The sequence below is a fragment of the Actinia tenebrosa genome, unplaced genomic scaffold, assembly GCF_029948245.1.
Source record: "Actinia tenebrosa isolate PJP-AT-01 unplaced genomic scaffold, QUT_ActTen_1.0 PGA_scaffold4__44_contigs__length_22323623, whole genome shotgun sequence".
NCBI lineage: Eukaryota > Metazoa > Cnidaria > Anthozoa > Actiniaria > Actiniidae > Actinia > Actinia tenebrosa.
In genome coordinates, this window is record NW_028292581.1 from 16,361,456 (window position 1) to 16,383,843 (window position 22,388).

The 22,388-nt window shown below is 37.1% G+C and overlaps 2 protein-coding genes and 1 pseudogene across 4 annotated transcripts in view; 2 read left to right on the top strand and 1 right to left on the bottom strand.

The window, feature by feature from the left end:
- Window positions 1-714, bottom strand: part of LOC116304425 (fibroblast growth factor receptor 4) — a 6,941-nt gene extending 6,227 nt beyond the window's left edge. Inside the window, exons 1-2 of the mRNA XM_089037281.1 lie at window positions 535-714; window positions 79-129 (exon numbers count right to left, since the gene is read on the bottom strand). Coding sequence (XP_088893407.1) covers window positions 79-129; window positions 535-610 — 127 coding nt within the window. The 5' untranslated portion in view covers window positions 611-714. The remainder of the gene's footprint in view (window positions 1-78; window positions 130-534) is intronic.
- Window positions 715-5,870: 5,156 nt separating this feature from the next.
- LOC116304434 (D(1) dopamine receptor) lies at window positions 5,871-15,978 on the top strand. 3 transcript variants are annotated; one of them, XM_089036290.1, is made up of 2 exons: window positions 5,871-5,946; window positions 14,004-15,978. In XM_089036290.1, the coding sequence occupies exon 2, from the start codon at window positions 14,050-14,052 to the stop codon at window positions 15,067-15,069; it is 1,020 nt and encodes a 339-aa protein (XP_088892416.1). In that variant the 5' UTR covers window positions 5,871-5,946; window positions 14,004-14,049; the 3' UTR covers window positions 15,070-15,978. The 3 variants fall into 3 exon arrangements, 2 of the variants coding, with proteins under 2 accessions (XP_088892416.1, XP_031570033.2); XR_016121063.1 differs by lacking the exons at window positions 5,871-5,946; window positions 14,004-15,978 and adding exons at window positions 9,338-9,517; window positions 9,599-9,655; XM_031714173.2 differs by lacking the exon at window positions 5,871-5,946 and adding an exon at window positions 9,338-9,517.
- Window positions 15,979-20,146: 4,168 nt separating this feature from the next.
- On the top strand, window positions 20,147-21,229 carry LOC116294447 (uncharacterized protein KIAA1958-like; annotated as a pseudogene).
- The last annotated feature ends 1,159 nt before the right edge of the window (window positions 21,230-22,388 follow it).

Genomic DNA, 22,388 nt, shown 5'->3' on the forward strand with positions numbered 1-22,388 from the left:
GTCATCTGTACCGAGCTTGGATAAAATGACTGAAAATGACTCAGATTAATGCGATAAAAAAGTCGAGGCAAGTTTTACCTATTTTACTTGTTGGAGTCGACGTGGTTCTTAGGTTGATGGCATCTCCCTCTGCAAGAATTACATGCAAAAATAAAACAGTTACGACATGTTCCAAAAGGTGTGATTGTTTCTTCTAAAGCAAATGAATTGCTGTTTTTTACCTATTATGAAACAAAGCCATTGTAAAGTTACTACGCCTGTGAAATAGCTATTAAACTAATGCGCATTGATATGACCTTATTCCATTGTTTTCTTTTGTGTCTATTTGATTTTAAGATTTTGACTGACTTTTTTTTTTTTTTTTTTTTTTTTTTCACGAGTTAAATGCCTTCACTCTACTACTATGTATTTCGTTGGCTGTTCTTGACGGGCGAAGTAACCGATCACTCAAGGTAGATATTTACAGATTACGGCCCTGACTAAAAAAATACCTTTTATTAGCTAATGTGGGCAGGAAAAATCCGCGTTTCTTACCTGATGAAAGAACAAGTACGACGAAGATCACTCCCAATGCAACTGTTCCTCTCACAATGTGAATATTTTGTGTCATTGCGAACTGTATCGCTTTAATGCTTTTTAATATCAGATCAGCTAATCGTTGACTTGGAAAGTGCGTTGCACTCAGTCAAGTCTGCTCGTGATGCGCTTGCAAAGTATTGTGTCCAACCGAGATGAGCGGGTAAACGATACCATCATGAATGTCATAGTTGCGTGACAAACTCTTCGTGACAAACCAGTCGAATTTCAAGCTTCTGTGCCTATAATAAGTGACGATAAGCAACATTTCTTATAAGAACACAGAGCATAATGATGCAAAAATCAACTTCTAAATTCTAATTGGAAAGATTTCAGTGAATGAAGAGCCACCCTGCGCTAATGCCACTGCTAAATCCCGATTTATTTTATTTATTTATTTATTTTTTTTATTTTTTTATTTTTTTTGTGAATAGACACATCTTGAAACTCAAGCTGTGCAACCATTTATTTTATGATCAATTGTCAAAAATGTTTCCGTTCCGTCGGGATGAGCAATTCATCGGGCAGAATGAGGCGACATCATCCGGATATTAGAGAGTTTTAGATTGACTTTTTTTTTCTCCCCGCAAACGGCAAACGTGACCACGTTTTCATAGTTTTCCTGTATTTTACTTTACCTTTTAATAACCTTCTCACCAAGCGCAAATATTCTTTTGTTTTCCTAATACTTGGACTTTTTTGCGATTCTTTTTCAGTAATTTAAAAGAATTTTTTACTGGTGAACTGACGTTTCACGTTTGCCGTGAACGTAAATCTAAAACTCTCTATTACTATACCATATACGCGCCAAATTCAAACCGTGAAATGAGATGCAAATTAGGCTCTACAAAGAACTTTCCTTGAAAAAGCTCAAAACGCAAACTAAATTGAAGAATCTAAAACATACATCGATTAGGTTTCATCGGGATTTTGTTGCTGAAATACCAAACAACAATTCTAGCTTTCAGCAAGAGTATTTCTGTAATTTTTTCCCATGTAAAAATACGCTTTTTAGTAAGCATTTTTTTAAAAGACCCGTATAGTAAACATGGTTGTTCATATTCAGGGATTAAATTCTCTTCGAATTTCGAAAATATCAATTAGGTTTCATCGGGAAATGTTTGTTTGATTTTTAAACTTTTTTTCATAGATACATTTTAGTATCATTTTATAAATACATCTTTGGTAAAAATGACAGCTTTTATAACCCATGTTAAAAGCCTTGACTTTTGCATATTTAGCGCCTCTACGGCTTCACAGTAGAAAGCGTGTGAACTGGTGCTATCCGACCGTCCTTTTGAAGCGTGTGAACTGGTGCTAACCGACCGTCTTTTTGAAGCGTGTGAACTAGTGCTAACCGACCGTCCTTTTGAAGCGTGTGAACTGGTGCTAACCGACCGTCCTTTTGAAGCGTGTGAACTAGTGCTAACCGACCGTCCTTTTGAAGCGTGTGAACTGATGCTAACCGACCGCCCATTTGAAGCGTGTTAACTCGTGCTAACCGATCGTCCTTTTGAAGCGTGTGAACTGGTGCTAACCGACCGTCCTTTTGAAGCGTGTGAACTCGTGCTAACCGACCGTCCTTTTGAAGCGTGTGAACTCGTGCTAACCGACCGTCCTTTTGAAGCGTGTGAACTAGTGATAACCGACCATCCTTTTGAAGCGTGTGAACTGGTGATAACCAATCGACCTTTTGAAGCGTGTGAACTAGTGCTAACCGATCGTCCTTTTGAAGCGTGTGAACTAGTGTTAACTAACTAACCGAGCACTAGTTCACGCGCTTCAAAGGGACAGTCGGTTAGCACTAGTTTACGAGCTTCAAAAGGACGGTTAGAACTAGTTCACACGCTTCAAAAGGACGGTTAGAACTAGTTCACACGCTTCAAAAGGACGGTTAGAACTAGTTCACACGCTTCAAAAGGACGGTTAGAACTAGTTCACACGCTTCAAAAGGACGGTAAGAACTAGTTCACACGCCTCAAAAGGACGTCTATTTCTCAACTTCGGTTGTCAAGAAAAACACAATAAAGTCGATCGCAATAACATGAGTCTTCCTGATCATATCAAGAATAGTTAATATTAACTATATATCAAGTGATGTCAATCAAAATGTTTACCCTGATATGACTCAAGGGAGTTCAATGCTGTCAATCATTTGCGTTTGACAGGTCTTTGTCTTTGGTCTAGCCAATCAGTGTTAGCGAAAATAAGTTAATAATGCATATCCTATAATGTATTCGTGAAATTATACCGATCTTTGAAAATCACTTAACTGTAAGTTCATATCGCATAGAACAATAGAATTCTGCCCGATGAGGAAGTTCAAGATTCTCGTTTACGGGAAACGTGAAACGTCAGTTAACCTAGAGTTCACCCAGTTAACCCAGTTAAAATTAGTAAAAAGGAATTTAAAAAATCATAAAGTAGTAGATAAACAAAAGAATACTTGTCTTTGTCGAGAAGGTTTGCAAAAGGTAAAGTGAAATGTAGGTAAACGATGAAAACGTGGTCACGTTTGCCGTTTGCGGGAAGGAAAAACGTGAATCTTAATCTGCCTAATGTCAACTATAGACCCTTTCAAGATATTATTCTTTTGACCCTTCGCATTGATTTCCTAGAGGAATTGTTCTTGGGGACAAAATAATGGGCATTCCGATCTTATGTAAAAAATCATTCGTTGTTTTGTCCCTAGAACAAATTCTATTATTCACCATTTTCCATACATCGGTTCACTGGTCAAACATATAGCATTCAGTCGAGGTTGCAAGGTTGAAATTTGAATAATCCTTTGAAAGTACCTTGGCGCCTCGCTTGAGCGCTTTGTGTTTGATCAGTGAACCAATGTATGGAAAATGGTGAATAGATCTGAAAATAGTAATATTAGCTAGTAGCTTCAAACTAATCTAAATATAAAACCTGTTTTGCTAGCTAAGCTCTGTTCCAGGACGTTTGGTAAATGTCATTGTCGTGCATTGACAAACGTTTCCCAACATTTTTTTGACTGACGTAACCTTATTTAAAGGAATGGCGCAGAGCATTTTCAGTCACACATTCCTTTTGGGCAATAGTCTCGTTCACAGTTCCCTGCGCCATCTTTAAATGTAGCCGTTTTTTAAGACCCTGAGTGTAGTACCAACAGACCCTTTTCGAGTTCCAAATTACCGCTGTGTTTCTTGATTAAAGACTCATTTACTCAGGCTAAGCCTCGATTTTGTGAAGAATATTCACGTTTTCCATTCAAGGTCCGTCAAGTTTCAAAGTGTTCGTATTGTTGAACTCGTGCATTCTTTACTTTACCGTTGGTATTTGCGAGTAATTAGACACTGATTCGAGGCTTAGCCTGAGCAAATTCTTAGTCTGTACACAGGGAGCCCGGCTTGGTGATGCTAAATCGGTAAAACGATCACGTTTCATATGTTGATGACATTACATAATAATCGTAACTCAATACACCCCTATTACAAACGGTCACTACGTAAATAGAACTTGTAATGCAACAGTGTTAGACGCCCCGTTACGTATTTGAATTTATCATGGTATTAAGTTACGCGTTACAAACACTGGTATTCAAGCCAAGCCGGGCTCCCTGTGGTCTGTAATCAAGAAACACAGCGGTAATTGGGCTCTGATTTGGAACTCGAAAAGGGTTTATTCAAAACCGGTTTGCATACCGTGTATTATCACTCTATGGAACTGGGGAAAAAACACAGAAGTTGCCCGAGTCTTACGTTGTGAAATATTCGAAAATACTAGTGCCCTTAGAATGGATGTTTTTCTTTTATGTCTTGAAAACAGAAGGTTAATTGAACAAAGCAATATATAGTTCCAAACAAGCGATTAAACAAGTCAACAACATAAAAATGCGCTCATTTGCCATATTTGTTTTCAAACTAGGGCGGGAGACCTGGAAAAGAGATCACGCGATGCTACTGACGTCGTCGTTTTCAAAAGGCTCCGTTTTGGACCGTCAACATCAAAACGATGTGTATCCGTTTTCATTTGGATCCACTTTGGACAGCGTTTTCAAATCGATGCGCTAGCTTTCGATGAATACGCTCATCGTTTTCGAGCGTTTTAGTGTGGACGGAAGGCCAAAACGCATCGAAATGTCAAACGAAAACGCATAATTGTGGACGGGGTCTAAGTATTGTCGATTTACCAAATTGACGTCAGATTTTTATGTGTCTGTCCTCTTATTGACGATGAATTGCGTCATCACATTGTCAAAGTAGTATGCAGATCCACTCGGTTACGCCTCGTGGATCCACACTACTTTGACAATGTGATGACGCAATTCATCGTCAATAAGAGGACAGACTCATAAAAATCTGATGTCAATTTGGTAAACGGAAAGAGCGCGCGCTCGTTGACGTCAGCTTTATCTGTCTGTCCTCTTATTATGGTGATAAAAAATAACCAATCAGCGCGCGAGGAATTTGTAAGTTATTGTAAAAAAAAATCATTCGAATGAAATTATTAAATATTATATGACACTATTTCCGTTCAATTCAATTCAATTTTATTCACACACTTTGTATAAAGTTGATTAACCAATAATAATTGTTTAACTACTGCAGAAAAAATAATGGTTTTTCTGCCCAAGACTTCCCATCCAAATTTATATGCAGGCTGCATTAGTACTAGATGATAAGATCCTGAAAATTTCAGAAAAATCGTACCTGGGAATGAGGAGAAAAAAGCCAAAAACTGAAAATAGAACTTTTTGATTTTCGGCCGTAATAGGCTAAACACTTAGAAAAATCTTAAAATAAAATACACTGTTAGAATCTAGGATAATCCAAGCACATTATATGAAAAATTCAGTTAACTTGACGCAATCGGTTTTGCGAAGCGAACGAGAATAAAATGGTCCAAAAATTTGCTCTGAATTAGTTTGGTTCACTTAACTTTATTCTGCAACATTTGATGAGCGCGCATTTGTATGATCATCTTCAATAGATGTTGTTTTTTCAGTATTGAGCTCAAATACACCAGTGATCAAAATAAATCTTAGTGAGTCCAATCGATTAGGGATGATTTATAGTTTTTATACCACAATAGCGATAAGAAATAATAAGAATTGTTATTACTTTAAAATAGCCTTTGGGTGTGTTTTCGTTTTTTCATAGGAGAACCTTTTTTTAGTTTTTTTATACTTTTTTAATACTGTTGCTACGATTGCCAAGGTAACCGAAACTGCCTGAGAAAAAACAAACAATTAGGCATGAGCCTGATGAGCAATCAGGCATGTTATTAGTCCTGAGAGAGAACTCCCGAACAAACAGCAAGAGGAACAGCAAACAGGTGATGGCGAGGCCGGAAAAAAACTTTGGCAAAGATTAACGGCAAGGAAAGAAAGCCAATAACTGAGTAAGTATTCCTTTGTCACTGTGGTGAACAAAACTCAGCTATTTAGGGCGTTCGAGCTCTCTCTCTCTCTCTCTCTCTCTCTCTCTCTCTCTCTCTCTCTCTCTCTCTCTCTCTCTCTCTCTCTCTCTCTTCTCTTCTCTTTCTCTCTCTCTCTCCCTCCTTCTCTCTTTATAGTTTTCTCCCTCTCTGCATGAGGTTAGAAATGTATCGGGGTTTGTATTTCTCAATTCAAGAGCAAATCTATAAAGAAATAGATTTCTGATTGTCTCTGGTCTTAAAAAAGGTACTTCTCAATGGTTAGCAAAACAGCTTATTTAATCTTAGGCAGTTTTAAACAAACGGTAAAAAAAAACACATTAAGATAACATAAAATGATACGTTTACGTGTACGTTTGCTCTTTGAAAAACAGAATTCGAAATTTTCATCATGTGCGCTTTTGTGTACATTATTGATAATACATATGCTGTATTTGCTCTCCTTTCTTAAAAAAATAGGAATAAAACTGCTATCTAGATCTTACAATCTCTCTCAAACGTTTTTTCCCTCTCTGTATGAGTTTAATAATGTATTGGGTTTTTTATTTTTCAATTTATGAGCCACTATCAGCCAAAAAAAAATCGGGTCGTTGCTGGCCTAAAAAGGTGCAGTACAGCGATATTCGTAGGGACACAAAAACTTTTTTCTGGTTAGCATAACAACTCACGTAGATGAAACTCAGTATAAAAAATCATCAAGATAATATCAAATGATTGTACTAGTACGTTTGCTGTTCGGAAACTAGAATCCGAAATATAATTGTTTGCGCTCGTGTGTATATTGTTGATCATACGTAGGTAATGGGATTTCATGCTCCCCAATCAAGAAATAATTAGACTCGAAAAATTCCTCTGACTGCCAAATTGGACTCGGCCTCATCCAATTTTGTGAAAATTCCGAGGACTTCCAAAATTGGATGAGGCCGCAGGCCGAGTCCAATTTGGCAGTCAGAGGAATTTTTCGAGTCTAATTATTTCTTGATTGGGGAGCATGAAATCCCATTACCTATTAATTATATAGCTGCCTAATAACAGTCATTCTATAAATTATAATAATAAGTATATGTAATAGGACTCCATGCTGTCCAATTAAAAGTTACGTCATTTCTATCTAAATTAACGATTGTCGAAATTTGTTTTTTTATAAAAGCAAAAACCTTGCTTGCTGTGCTGTGTGGAGTTATAAAGCACTTGGGAATTGGCAGAACACTCGAGAAGTGTCGAGAAGCACGCCGCTACACGTCGTGCTTCTCCTGTAACACTTCTCTCGTGTTCTGCCAGCCCCCGGGTGAATAAGCGCGTTTTCTATTTCTTCATTTCATTTTTTATTTTATTATTTTATCTTTTATCAAGGATCACAGTTTTCTCAATGTCAACTGTTACCCTGTGAATGTAAATAAGGTCGATAACCACTAGTAGTGTAATTTGCATAAGATTGTAACCCCGAAATTTTGTGGGAAACACTCTTTTTTTAACATGAGTTTGTGCAATACTTATGTCTCTGATACAATAAAAGATAAGTAAGACCAAATAAGTTATTTTTTTAAGTTTTGCATCGCATTCTTTACAAAGTTCTTCAAGAATTTCGCTAGTGCAGTCGTCAAATTTCCCATTCACATATTCTTTACAATTTAACTTTAATTTATCTAAGTATTTACCATCTGGTTTTGCTTTCGCTTTTAATCAAATCGAAGGTACATTTTGACAGTTGTATTAATTTACGGAAGAAATAATCGTAAAAACAAAATGAATCGGGCACGCTTTTTTTCTGTTTCTAAAAATCGCAAAAATAAATTGTTTTGAAAAAAACGCTAAAGCTGTTTGCGAATTGCGAATTGAATATCCTCAATCGATTATTATAATCTAAGCATATTGTATATGAAAATATAGAATTACTAAAATAAATAAAAAATGTGCTATGTAATCAGGGCCGATGGAAAGGAGATGGAGATAAAACTGAGTAAATTAAAGACATGGCACACCTTGATGTTTAGTGCGGTCTATTTGATGATCCTCACAGTATGTCAAGCAACTTATGCAGCTGCAAATCAAAAGACTCAGAAAAAAGTATGAGTCTTGGACGGGATTTACGCTATAACCACTGAGCTACCAAGTTTCATATGAGACTGCAAGGACACATTAGGTGGCTAGTTCGTAGAGGATGAAACACTAAACCAATGCCAGGCCAACACACAAACAATTTCAATCTTTCAAATGTTGGCTGTTTGAGATCGATCAGAAACTTGTGGAGCCAGAGGACACTAAAACAGAAAAATTGATTTCTCGGTCACTCTCTTTTGCGGTTCGGGATGGCACTTTCCAGAGGTGTTTGAAAACATAAGAAAAAATTAAACAATTGATTTTAAGACCTTTTCAAAAGTAATCAAGAAGATATAATTATCCGCCATACAAGAAAAGATGAGACACAAAATAGTTTCAGCTTACTTTATTTTATGATTATTTTTTAAACCCGTTTTTCAATCCGGGATATTGTCTATCAAACGCTTCTTCTATCACCACGGTAACCAGTTACGAACAATAGAAGGATACAAGGCCCTGGTTAAACAACAAAACAAGTTTCCAGAAACATAGTTTCCACATAGACCCCCTCGATGAGCGTTACGCTCTTGGGGTTAATGTATCGACAAAATATGTTGAAATATAAAAAAAAGTTTCCAGAAACATCTTTCCCGTGCGCATGTTCCCCGATGTTTCCAAGTTTAGCCACATGCGAAACATTGCTACGTGCAACAAATTTTGCTTCCAAGACGCAAAAATGTTTCTGCTGATGTCGAGTAGAAACATTTCATGCTTCCAAGACGCATGGAAACAGTGTTTCCCAATGTTTCCTCGTTTAGCCACGAAAGTCAACATTCTAAAAGTTCGTTACTTAGCAACGCTAGCTCTATCTTGAAAGTGCGCATGCGCTAGCCGATGTTGAGTAAACATGTTTCCCGATGTTTCCTGACAGTTTTGCCACCTTTGGAAACATTTAAGAAAACACGTTTCTGGAAACATTTAAGAAAACATATTTCTGGAAACATATTTCCTCGTTTAGCCAGGGCCTAAAACTGCAGACAGCGCTCTCAACAAATTAGATAGCCTAATACATGTTAATATATTCAGTTTCATCTCCATCTCCCTCCCACCTACCAATCAGGGATTTGATCTACCTTTTTCTAGGATTAATAAAATTCCACTTACAAACAAAACAAACGCATCGTTGGGGTTTTTCTTCTTTTTTTTTTTTCTTTTTTTTTTCCTTCCAAAAAGTATAATTAATTATATAATTTATTCAATGTATGGGTGATTTTGAGCCAAATATTGCTAAGATTGTCATGTTTACGGGGGTTGTCTGAGAAAACCAACAATAAGACATGAGCCTGATGAGCAATCAGCTTTCATATTTAATCAGTCCCAGAGCCAAGAACTTTAGTTCTAGCAAGAGCTAGCAAGGAGTTGCCGGACTGCGAAAACTAATTCGTAAAATAAAAATCGAGGTAGTAAAACTTGCTATGTTTTATTTCAAGCTAAGGTAAGTCTATATTGTAGGGAAACTAAACTATCAACATTCGAACACTTATCTTCTTTACTCTCCTCTGTTTAATAAAAAAAGAGAACAAGTTGGAAAATGTTTGCAAGACTAAGCCTATCTAAATTGTATTCATAAAAGGGTAAGTTATAAACAGTGAAAAGATGAAAAAACTTACTGACGTTTCGGACGCTAGTCCTCTTCTATCTAAATTGCCTGAGTCCTTTTTCCACTAAATAACAATGTGTGTTTAAACAACCGATTAAGAGAAAAGTAGAATAAGATAAGACTCTTCTTACGTTTGCTGTTTTGGGGAAAAAATAATTTAATATTGCAATATAACTCTCGAGATATTCGCAAACAACCTGTTTCTAACATTATTGATGTTATAGACTGGATTATCGATCTTGCCTTCGGCGTATTTGATCAACTATGCTTTAGTATAATAGAAAGACATAACTAGCTAAAAACTAGTGTGAGCTGCGTCGGTGTTTCTAATGAAACAGTAATGATGAAAAGGTAAATTATACACCGTGAAAAGATGAAAAAACTTACTGACGTTTCGGACGCTAGTCCTTCGTCGGAGTAAAAGAGCAAAACGAAACCGTCCGAAACGTCAGTAAGTTTTTTCATCTTTTCACGGTGTATAATTTACCTTTTCATCATTACTGTTTTAGTATAATAGGGGAATCCTAGCTTGATTTCGGTATTTACTTGAGGTAATAAAAAGCTATTTCATATTATGTGTGTTTCTTATAACGTGAAGTTTAGGATCTTTACAAAGTACATTTTCCTCTGATTTCATTTTTTCATTAGCGTTTGAACAGACGCTAGACTGAGGGTTTTCAATATCTATGACTATGCAAATGAGAAACAGGTGCTCTGACTTCGTTACTTTTCATGAAATAAATAAATGATAATCATAACAAACTAGAAAAAAAATATTTTGCGAGGTTTAAGTTTTCCCACATCTGAACAACAAAAATTCCCAGTGCTTAGTCTTGAGGAAAATGGCCATACTTGATGCCAAAAAACCTGCAATAAACACCTTAGATACCTTTACCGAGTTCTACATATAAGCAAGTTAAAGTTGCAAGATTGAGGCAAAGAAGTCAAAAAAAGAAAGAAAAAAAATACGAACATAGATTACTATAAAAATATATAAAATAGTTTGTGAAGTGACCCTATAGTATTTCTTTTCTTTAAGATTTCTTTAAAAAATCTCCAGCTGTATAAACCAATTTGCAAAGACGTTATCACATTAAAAATAAAGATTATGCTTTAGTAAATTATTGTATTACACATTTAGGGTTGATATCCGTGTCATAAATCGATGAATAAGTACCATATCAGTGAAGTGGTACGATGTATATCACTTCACTGTAAACTATCATGTTGAAAAAATACTCTCAACTACACCCGTGATTTTCTTTTCCAAACCGCACTTGAACCTATTCGATTTCACCTATACAAATAGACAAACATTTGTCTTAGAACTGAGAGTTTTTCATTTCTATGCAAATGAGAAACAGGTGCTTTGTTTTCGTTATTTGCCAGACTCAAAAATAGATATTTTGAAACGATAATGATTATGAGGCTTTCCAAAGTTCTCGAGATTGGAAGTAATACTAAAACGTTTTTTTATCCTGAATTTCGACTTTTCTCTGATATTCAAGTCTAAAATTATATAACAAATATAACAAATGAGCATTCTTCATGCTATTAAAACTGAAATGAATATCCTGTGCTCATGTCATGTCGAAGTTCACATGAACCGAACCTAATGAAATCAAAGAAGACTGTCTTGTTATAAAGATGAGAGTATGTGGACCGCGTGGCACTAATGAAATAGTAGAAGATAATATAGGTAAGTTGTAGTGCTTGGGAACGAGGTTATTCCGGGCGAAATAGATGTTAGGTCGCGGTAAATATGATGCAAAGATGAGAGTATGTGGACCGCGTGGCACTAATGAAATAGTAGAAGATAATATAGGTCGTGGGTTCGATTCCCAGCGAGGTCGGAAATTAATTTTTCCGAATTTAATTCCCAGGGCTTTCGCCCGGAATAACCTCGTTCCCAAGCACTACAACTTACCTATATTATCTTCTACTATTTCATTAGTGCCACGCGGTCCACATACTCTCATCTTTGCATCATAATTACCGCGACCTAACATCTATTTCACCCCGGCCTGCTCTCAGTCTGACCTCTAGCTCTTCTGTCTTGTTATATATATTTTCAATTAGGTTCGCTCATGTGAAGTCAGTCGACGCCAACATGAGCCTTAGGTACCTTTGCCGAGTTTCTTCTTATGTGAAGATAAATTACAGTGAGAAAAATAATCTTATTTTCAGACAACCTGATGTTAAATAATTCATTGAATGAAATTATCGCGACTGGGAATTTCGTGTTTTCGGAAGACACAAATTAAGCGCCTCTTAATCGCAAATTTAGTGACTCTTCAGTTTCGCGATTTGAACCAAAATTATATTCTAAGTCACTTTAATTTAGCGAAATTTGTCGAATAAATCATAATCAGATACACACATTCCTTGAACGAAATGACTTCACTTGTAATGATAACAACTAAGGCCCTGGCTAAACGAGGAAACGTGTTTCCAGAAACATGTTAACCGCTCGCATGTTCCCTCGATGTTTACCATTACAGCCACATGCGCAACATTGCTGCATGCAACGAAGTTTGCTTCCAAGTTCTGATGCTGTGCGACAGAAACATTTCATGCTTTCAAGAAGCATAGAAACAATGGTTCCCGAAAGCTCGTTTTTTTAGCAAGGAAAGTCAACATTCAAGTTCGAATTCGTTACTTAGCAACGCTCGCTCTATCTTGAAAGTGCGCATATGCTAACCAATGTTGAGTAAATATGTTTCCCGAAGTTTCCTCATAGTTTTGCCACCTTTGATAACATTTGAGGCAATGTCCACAAGAATCGAAAAAATGTTAGAATTTGTGGCAAGGGTCAACAATCATGATCAAATTCAAAGTTCTTTTAGGTTAGATAGGCCATCATTAAATATGAATCCTAGATAGTCATTTTTTGAGCAAGAGACTTTCAAGAGGGGTGAGAAAGGCCAAGCTTCAACAGAGGGCTCGTTAAAAAGAAAGAAACCATCTAAGCCAAATTTTGAACTTTTCTATTAAATGTCTACTTTAACACGAAATTTTCTAAATATCGTGGAAACAAAATTAATGACGCCATGAAATTGAGCTTCAATTACTGAAAAACTAAAGAATTTTCATGACCATTAGAAAAATTTGTATACTGATATCAGAGCACTACATCAAGAACAACAAAACGTAAAATGTTTACTCTTAGGCCCTGGCTAAACGAAGAAACGTTTAAAGAAACACCGAGGCAATGTCCACAAAAATCAAAAAAATGGTGACATTGAGTCAATATATCAAATTCGCTCTCCTTTTGAGGTTAAATAGGCAATTATTAGATATGATTTTCAAAAATGTTATTTCATTTTCGAGAAAACGGCCAGAGAAGAGGCTCTTCGACCCCAGTCCATAGCAAGCAAGCAAGAGATGTCATAGTCCAAAAATGTCGTGTCCTGTTTGAATTTTTCTTGTCTATAGATCTTGATCGGTTTAGCCTGGCTGCTGCCTGTTGGAAGTGTTCGGCTTATTGACTTATTAATTTGTTGACTTGTTGAATTTACACATAATGCCAATAAAGGACTGGTCATTGATTAGCGTGCTTCCATCGAGACATGGCGCAGAATGCCTATTGTTTTACGGACATATTCAAATTAGGCGCGCTGAAACAAAAGCATCCCAATAGCGCATTGTTATTGGTTATTGCCGTCACGTGAACTGCATATGACTCAAACAGAATATTTAGTATCTTGTCAATCATCTCATGATTGACAAGATTCTTGTACTTTTACGGCATAGGGTATCTTAATACGAATACGTATCGAATACGGCATCTTATAGTTTACTCGTTGCCAAGAATCGATTAGCGTGCTTCCATCGAGACTTTGGGTGCCCGCGGTAGGCTGCTTTGCACGAAGGAAGCGTAAGATGTCTTAGGATAGAGCACTATTTTCTTGCGTAACTCGTACACCCAAGGGCAGATGGATTTAATAAACGTCAGGTTCGAAGTCCATACGACGCCTCAGCTTTGCGAAAGCCTCGAGGTATGGCACCGTGGAATCTGGAATCGATTTTTTTTTTTTTTTTTTTTTTTTTTTTTCATTTTTGTCTCTGGGTTTGATATCCATGGTATTCATATAAGACTTTTTTAAATGCATATTAATATCAATTTGGCAAATTTTTTTTAAGTGCGGCTACCCAATTCTTTTTTTTTTTTTTTTTTTTTTCCCCATTCAGAATTAACAGCTAGTAAGCAATATCGATAGACAAAAAAACGGGAGCCTTTCCTGATTTAGGATGAGCTCCTTGGACCAGTTTGCTAAAACACTATATGGCATGAAGATAATTATATTTTTCTTTTCCACAGTAAATGAATACTGCAGTTGATGTTCCAAGGATAAAAACAACCGATAATGGACAAAGAGCATACTAAAACACAGTTGGACGAGCTGAGTCACCGATCACTGGCAGAAACAATCGTAGAGACGGGTTTTCTTATCTTGATAGCAGTAACAAGTCTTATTGGGAATGCTTTAGTACTTTTTGTGTTTTATAAATCTCCACGCCTTCGTTCCAGGGTTACCAGCTACTATATTATAACACTTGCTATATCAGACGTAATGTTGTCCACAATCGTAATGCCCATAGGAATAGCAGGTGCTGCTTCTGGGCGGGATATATTTGGGAGCAAAACAGGAGAGGGCATTCAGTGGGTATACACAGAATTAGTTTTTGGATCTGTTTTGACCACGGCCCTCATAGCAGTGAACAGATTCTTCTGCGTGACGAAACCATCCATTTATCGAAAGTATTTTAAACCTCGACCTGCCAAAATTACGATTGTCTCAGCTTGGCTGTTTTCGCTGACTTTTATTGCCGTTATGTATTTGAGTGGGATGTGTACGTTCGAGTTTTATCCTGGCCGCTTTATGCATTTTCCTTCTTTCCGAGATCAGATTACAGCAAATGTAATTGGTGTGTCATACCAAATGTTATTCGCAGTCGTGCCCTTGATCATCACTGTCGTTTGTTATTGGAAACTTTACAAACATGTGAAGAGCCATAACGTACAAGTGACATCGAATCTTAACGCTGCAAATGAAGTTCAAGTTCCAACACTTTCCAAGGAAGAAATTGCAGTGACAAGATCCTTAATGGCCTTGGTTTGTGGGTTCATCGTCTGCTGGATACCCTGTTCCACAGTCTTTCATCTCGCTACTTACATTAACCTTCCTCGACGTGTGGAGGCAATTATTGTCTACACTTCATTTGCAAGTAGTGCTATCAATCCTATTGTGTATAACGTATTCAACAAACCATTTCGAAGGCAGTTTTTACGAGTTTGTTGTCATCCAATGCAAAACCAAGTAATAGCAGGGGGCAGTGAGCTTTCAAATGTGAGTTCAGCAAAAACCTACCAAAGAGGTGCATAAAAAAGAATCAATGGCGCGATGGAGGAACTTTGAAGAAGTTAATTGAAACTAAAGAATCATAAAATCAACGAATAAAACAATAATAGCATTGTTAATGCCCCCGGAGCACAGCACTAACCAGTTAGAATAGGACGTTTGCACGATGTCATCATTTGACTCCCACTACCAAGATGCTTCGCGAAATTTCTTTCCCTCATTAGAATAGTAAGACAATTGGTGCTAATTAACTGAACAAAAGAAAGTGTGCAAGGGAGTCTGGTAGTAGAGGCCAATGACGCCATCGTGCAAACGTCCTATTAGTTAGAATAAAATTGAAATAAGGGATCGAAAACTAGAGCGCCGGACAAAAACCCCGTACGTCAGTGAGAGTCAGAAAGAGAACCAACCAAAAGAGGAAAAAAACAGAAAAGAAACCTGGAATACCAAGGTTATTAGTTCTTATTGTGGGGCAACGACAAAGACAATGCAAGTGGTGTTATGATATACCGGCAATACAGATGTGCTATTCTAAATACTAAAGTACAGTGCTGTAAAACTGTAAGATCTAAACAATAACAATCCCAGAAGGGAAAAAGACTGGTTCTATTTACATAGACATAGATGAGTGATGACTAAACAGTTACAAAGCTACCCGCAAAATTCAAAGCTTCTCTTTCACTTTTTCTTTGCTAAAACAAAAGTAATGTCAAGTACTCATAAACTTGGATTGTGTAGTTCATGCCAGGGGTCGCAGTTCGATTCGTGACTAAGCGGAATGTCGGATAGCATATATCTCAAAAATTACATTGTTCGCAAGCAATTGCTCTGGATAAATCATAGTGCCACTCCGCCCCATTTCAAATTCCTATATATACTTCATTTGTAGCAGATAGCTTATCAAACTTTGATTAAATGCTCGGTTGCAATCTGCTAACCATTAGACTAGTTATGCATATTTTCGAAGTGTGAAATATTCGCGACTCGAAGCCTACTCGAAGCCTATCCGAAGCCTATTCCGGACAAAAGTCAAGTCTAAATGTAACTTTTCTTAACAAAATTCAGTTATAGGTTTGTTCCGCTGTAGGTTTGGTTGTTCAAACGTTACCATATCCGGTTCATACAGTTGTAAGATACTACATGTGCTTATATTATGTACGTAGCCTACCACCACGTGGCTTAAGTGGATAATTTTCCAAGAAAAACCGGAAGACGTCAATTAAGGTTATTTGGGACCTTCAGGGGTATGTTTCTCTTAAACTCTCTCTACGCAACACGTTAAACAAAACCCCTAATACTATATATCGTTTTAAAGGTCATATGAAAAAGATTTCGAAAATAATATTAACTCAAAATGATTTTCTAATTTGAAACAATACCGAGCCTCAAACACAAATCGGGCACATTCCGTTAGAGGTGAATTAATGGAAATAGCGTTAGCGCGTATAGCCAAAAGAACCTCACTATGTGAATAAGCAAAAGATAATCTATAAAAGGGTGTGAGCGATTTTTGATATTTTGAGTTTATAGTTTGATGGAGTTTTGTTTAAAGTGTTGAAAAGAGAGTGTTTAACCAAACATACCCCTGAAGGTCTCCAGTAACCTTAAGGACTTATGATGTTAAATACGTGTCTATTCAAAAGGGGTTGACAGCTGCTCAAGGTCAACTTCTAAAAATTCATAATATTCATAATTTTTCATTAAGCGCCAAAATCATGCGCCACTTCTAACCGTAACGGTCTGAAATCTCAAACTTGTAATCAGTCAAGATTTGGGGACCACTGCAAGAAAACTCGTCACTCGATGAGATGGCAGCCCGCAACAACTACCCTGCAAGGCTTTCAGAGCATCTTAAACCAATGAGCAAGGAGAAAGATGATAGCATGAAAATGTACGCCGAATGGTATTTTGTAGAGACTGTGGATACTGGAAAAGCAGAGCAAATATGTCCATGTGGTAAGCATGGCCTCAGATATCTGTGCACCATAAGAAACAAGCACACCAGAAGTTCCACCAAAGTTGGGACAACTTGTATCGAGTTATTTGACGAGGAGATGAAGGAAGTTTTGAAGCTTGTTTATGGCTTAATCAGCGACACTATACAAGGAAAATATAAAGGTAAATCAACCCCATCTGGCAGACACAGATTTGAGATTCGAGCCAACACGAGGCTGGTGACGAAAAGCCAATTTTTAAAAAGCCATGTAAATCACGTACAGATATACCAAAAATTCAATGGAAAATGGGAAGTTCAAGTATACTTTCAGGGGTCATCCACGGCCAATCTCAGAAAAGACAACTTCTATAACTTACGAATGAAATGCACTCGCTGGGAACAAGATTATGGAGATGGAATGACAACTGGAATCACCTTTCGTGTCATTGAGTGTTGTTTGCAGGTATAGTTTGGTACATTTTTTTTTTCTTGTTCACTCGAACTATTGGTTCCGTTTGGTTCTTGCCTCAGGAGTAGTAAAGTCTGGCATTAAATAAACATTCAGAGTCTAACGAAGATACTGCTTTGAGATTTAGGGACGAAGTAAGTTTTACCTAAATGTTTTCTTCAGCAAACAATAATCTATTTCCAAGCTGTCGGGCATCACCATAAAGCCCACTGATGCAATTTCAAACCTAAAAGTTTGTTAATGGCGAATTGAATATTACCATCGTATCTCCTAGCGCTCGAAGAGCTCGGAGTTTTTTTCTTTAAGAGACATTTAGTTGACCTACAAATATGAAACCAAAAAAACTACACTTGACACAATAAAAATTAGTGATCATTAGTGTATATCATAAACATTCTATAATCTCGTCCGTTCCTCTTAAAATTTGTTTAAAGTGATTTAATTTGCTTCTTAAAAAGAGTGATACTCATGTCACTAACATTGCAATTGTGCATGTGCATTTAGTAGATTGATTACTGTTGTGAGATGCACTTACGAAATATGTGTGTACATTGAGATTTTAAGATAATTCTAAATATGTAGTTTTATATGTTGTTTTATACCCCAATGATTGATCTATATATTGCAATTTAATTGATAGTCAAGTTAGGACACAGCCAGTCAATCAATTAATCTTTATCTTAGCACAGTGATTTCACAAAACATGCATTACAACAGGAACTGCGATAAAAAATAGGCGCTCAATAAGCGCATGTGGCTACTGCCATAAGAAATTATTGTTATATAGAAAAGTAATGATGAAAAGGTAAATTTTTTTCACCGTGAAAAGATGAAAAAACTTACTGACGTTTCGGACGCTAGTCCTTCGTCGAAGGACTAGCGTCCGAAACGTCAGTAAGTTTTTTCATCTTTTCACGGTGTATAATTTACCTTTTCATCATTACTGTTTCATTAGAAACACCGACGCAGCTCACACTAGTTTTTAGCTAGTTATATCTTTTTATATAGAAAAGTAATGGAGACAAATAGTACAGTGTAGATGATTTAAGACAAGTAAGTAAAGTGTTTTCATAAAATTTATCAATATTATTTATCACAGCTTTTCATTTGGTATTTCTATACGGTAAAATGAAAGGTTTTGCAAGTGTTATTCAAATTTTAGGCCGATATTTACGTCGAGATTTTCATGTGACAAGAGAGCGGAAACAAACATGGCTGACCTCAGTCAATCTGTAGATAAAAAATATCATCCTCTTCGGAGGATAATTCAGCCCAATAGTGGGATAATTCAGCCTCTTCTTACTTACTTGTCTAAACCATCTACACTGTACTATCGACCAAAGTAAAAGCTCGAAAACAACCAAGAGGTTCCATTTGTCGTCATCCCTTCGATGTCGCAACGCTTACTCTTCGGTAAGAGGGAGATTTTAATATTTAAGCCGTGATTGGTTACGAAGTTTATCCATTGTTGAAGACCTCGACGGACTTATTGTTGATTGGTTCCGAAGCTTATCGATTCGTTCCGAAGTTTATGGATTGAGTAATTTTGGGCTTCCTTAAATTTGAGTACAATTCAATTTGATTCAATGTTTTACCGCTAAATGCTGACATGACCACAAAGTTCAATGTCAAGCATTCTCTTTAATGTCTACCCAACCCTTCACAAAAACTACACAGATAGATTTACGGGAAAGTAAGCAGGGGTTTGTAGAGGAAAATCGCTGTTCACTGTGATTGTACGTTTTTAACGTCCAAAGCGGCAATTTGTTAATAGCAACTTTATTTCATGATTTTGTTACATAAGTTCAGATTACATGCGCTTCTTTAACGTTGATCAAGCTACTTTTTCTGGGAGATGCTACATCTTTTCCTCAGCAACGGGCCGGGATGCTAATTGGTTGAGCCGCCTGCCGCTCACCTATGGTAAATTCAGCATATAGCTACTTCATTACATTTCTTCGCGAGGACTTTCACGATTCACTGGCGTTTCTGATAACATAGAAAAGGTTAGTTAACTGCATTGTTTTACTCTAAAAATATTTAAAAATATAACAAGACGGCCTTTGAGCGTGCACTGGGTTGCCTAATGTGCAAGTATGCTGGAGCTTATTCAACACCTAATCTTTGCTATGTACCGCTTTTTGGGGGAGGTGGTACTTTGGAACATTTTAGGTGCATTGTTTTCAGAACTTCCTGACACTACTTGTAGACGGAGACGTTTACTGAGCTTAAATATACCCTCCATCTTGAATTACACAATAACCTTTGACCTGTCAAAGACTCGTTAATGTTTTGTCTGACAAGATAAATATATTTATTTCCAGAACCATGTGCATGGCCAACTAAGCGGCATAAATTCGTTTAGAAATATGTTTAAATGGTTATTTGTTCTTTCATGTACTATATGCCTTTTATAACATTAAGATATGACGCGTGCTCTGATTGGTTCACCGCCTATGAAGAAAAAATGCTTATTTCAAACATACTAAGATTTATCCACGATAAAAAGCCCGCGTAAAATTCGTACCAAATATGCATTCAACCAATCAGAAAAGAGAACAACTATTTTTTACTCTCGTTCGTCTAATCAGAAGCGTGAACGATTGTGCTTTATTTTGGCATCCGAAATATCAATCAAAAGATACTCAGCGAGCGCGAGGTAGCACTTGAATGACAAACATGGCGGAGGAATCGAAATGGCGGGATTTGCACTCTTAGAAGGAACGGTAGACGACTTTATCTATGAACAAGAAAACAAAAACACACAAGCTAAGGCCAACAGAGATGTAAAATTGCTTAAAGTATTTCTTCACTCCACGAAAGAGCACAGGGAAGTTGAAAACATTCCTCCAGCTGATCTCAATGAATTGCTGAGCGAGTTCATACTTACCGTTCGTACAGTAGAGGGAAAAAATTATGAGCCAACGTCCCTCCGAGGCATGATTGCTAGCTTTAAAAGATTTTTAAAGCGCAAAAACTACCCAGTCAACATTATGAACGATTTGGCATTTGAAAAAAACCCTAAAACCCTGCAGTCTAAGCAAAAATAGCTAAAAAAGAAAAAAGAAACGAGGCAAAGGTAATGAGCCAAATGCATCAGTGGCATTGACAGTAGATGAGATGACAGTCCCCTATGAAAAATGTCTCCTTGGAATGTCAAGTCCTCAGGCGCTTCTTAACTCTCTTTGGGTGAAAAATGCTCTTCATTTCGGACTCCTTGGGATTAAGGAACATGACAGGACTTTGAACAAAACAGCGGGTGGCGTCGAGTATCTAGATTACAACGCAAGGCAAACGAAAACACGTACCGGCGCAAACGCAACTGATGTCAGGCCATTTCCACCAAAAATGTTCGCCACGGATGGCAGTGAAGAAAATCCCGTCACAGTTTACAAACTGTTTGCACAGAAAAGGCCCGGTAATATGAAAGAACCAGACAGTCCCTTTTATTTGGCCGTAAATAACGTTAATGTCAGAAGCAAACTTTGCTTCAAAAGGAACAAGGTGGGTGTAAACAAACTGGGCGGGTTGATGAAAGAGTGGCAGAAAAAGCTGGCATAGAAAATCCTAAACTTAGAAATCATGGTGGAAGAAAAACTATGGTTCAAAGATTAAGCGACAACGGAGTTGCACCGGCCCATATAGCACAGCTTTCCGGCCATAGAAATCTAAAAAGTATAGACTTCGGCTCCGCCTTGTGCAACTCTTACGCTACCATCGTGCTCTCCCAACTATCCGCGTGCACCATCAATAGATTTACGCACGCTAAGCATGCTTAAATTAACTGACGACTTAAAGCCGTATTTTCCTTTAGGCTATACTTACTTCTAAAGCCCGGAATTACATCTTCAGATGCTAAGCCAATCTATGAACTATTGACCTATAAAAACGCCATTCAAATCCATATATGGGTACTCTTGCGCAAGAATGCGCTTTTTGCAAGAAGGAGAAGACAAAAATAAGACATTTTACGACTGAGCTGCCACAGGCAACCCAGTAAATATACCGCTTGCACTATGGCTCATGCTCGTCTTATGCTCCACAAGGAGCTAGGAGAATGTACATACGTACTATGGCGCATGTACTATCCAACAACGAATCTTGTTTTTTATTATAATCTATATGCCATGATATTGAGAGTGCTATCGATGTTTTTCCGTTGCTTTTAATGTACCTTCGCACCATGAAAACGTTTTTCATCTTCAAGGGCGTTTGATCCCAAGAAAATCTGCTCTGCAAACTTCCATGAACTAGCACCAGCCTCGAGATTTAGTATTCGTTAGATTGTGAGCTATATTATTAAGAACATTTTGGTAGCCAAGTTTAGGTCTCCTAATTTTGTTTGACTTATTCACTCAGTGTTTTCAACATCAAAAAATTCCTTGCCATATAAATTAGTCAAGAAGACAAATAAACATTCAGTTTGAAATCAAAAAGCAGTGCTCACAATAAAATGTAAATCTATCTGTGTAGTTTTTGGGTGGACATTAAAGAGAATGCTTATGATTTTTATGAATTTCAGCCGTTTCAGTTTCAGCTTTTTACCGCGACCCCACCATATAATAGGCCCTTTTCGAGTTCCAAATTACCGCTGTGTTTCTTGATTACAGACTCATTTACTCAGGCTTAGCCTCGATTTTGCATAGAATATTCACGTGTCTCAGTCAAGGTCCGTCAAGTTTCAAAGTGTTTGTATTGTTGGAGTTGTGTGCATTCTTTACTTTATCGTTGGTATTTGTGAATATTTAAACACTGATGCAAGGCCAAGCCTGAGTAAATGAGTCTGTAATCAAGGAACACATCGGTAATTTGGAACTCGAAAAGGATCTACTGTTTTAGTTTGGTAAATGATTTCAGCTCCTCGACTGAGTATATGTCAAATTAAATGAAAATAACGTAAGGAATAAGTTTTAAAATTATCTAAGTACATGGTAGAAA

Bases quoted from the DNA above. Each gene is read 5' to 3' on its own strand.
- LOC116304434 (XM_089036290.1), top strand. From the start codon at position 14,050: ATGGACAAAGAGCATACTAAAACACAGTTGGACGAGCTGAGTCACCGA.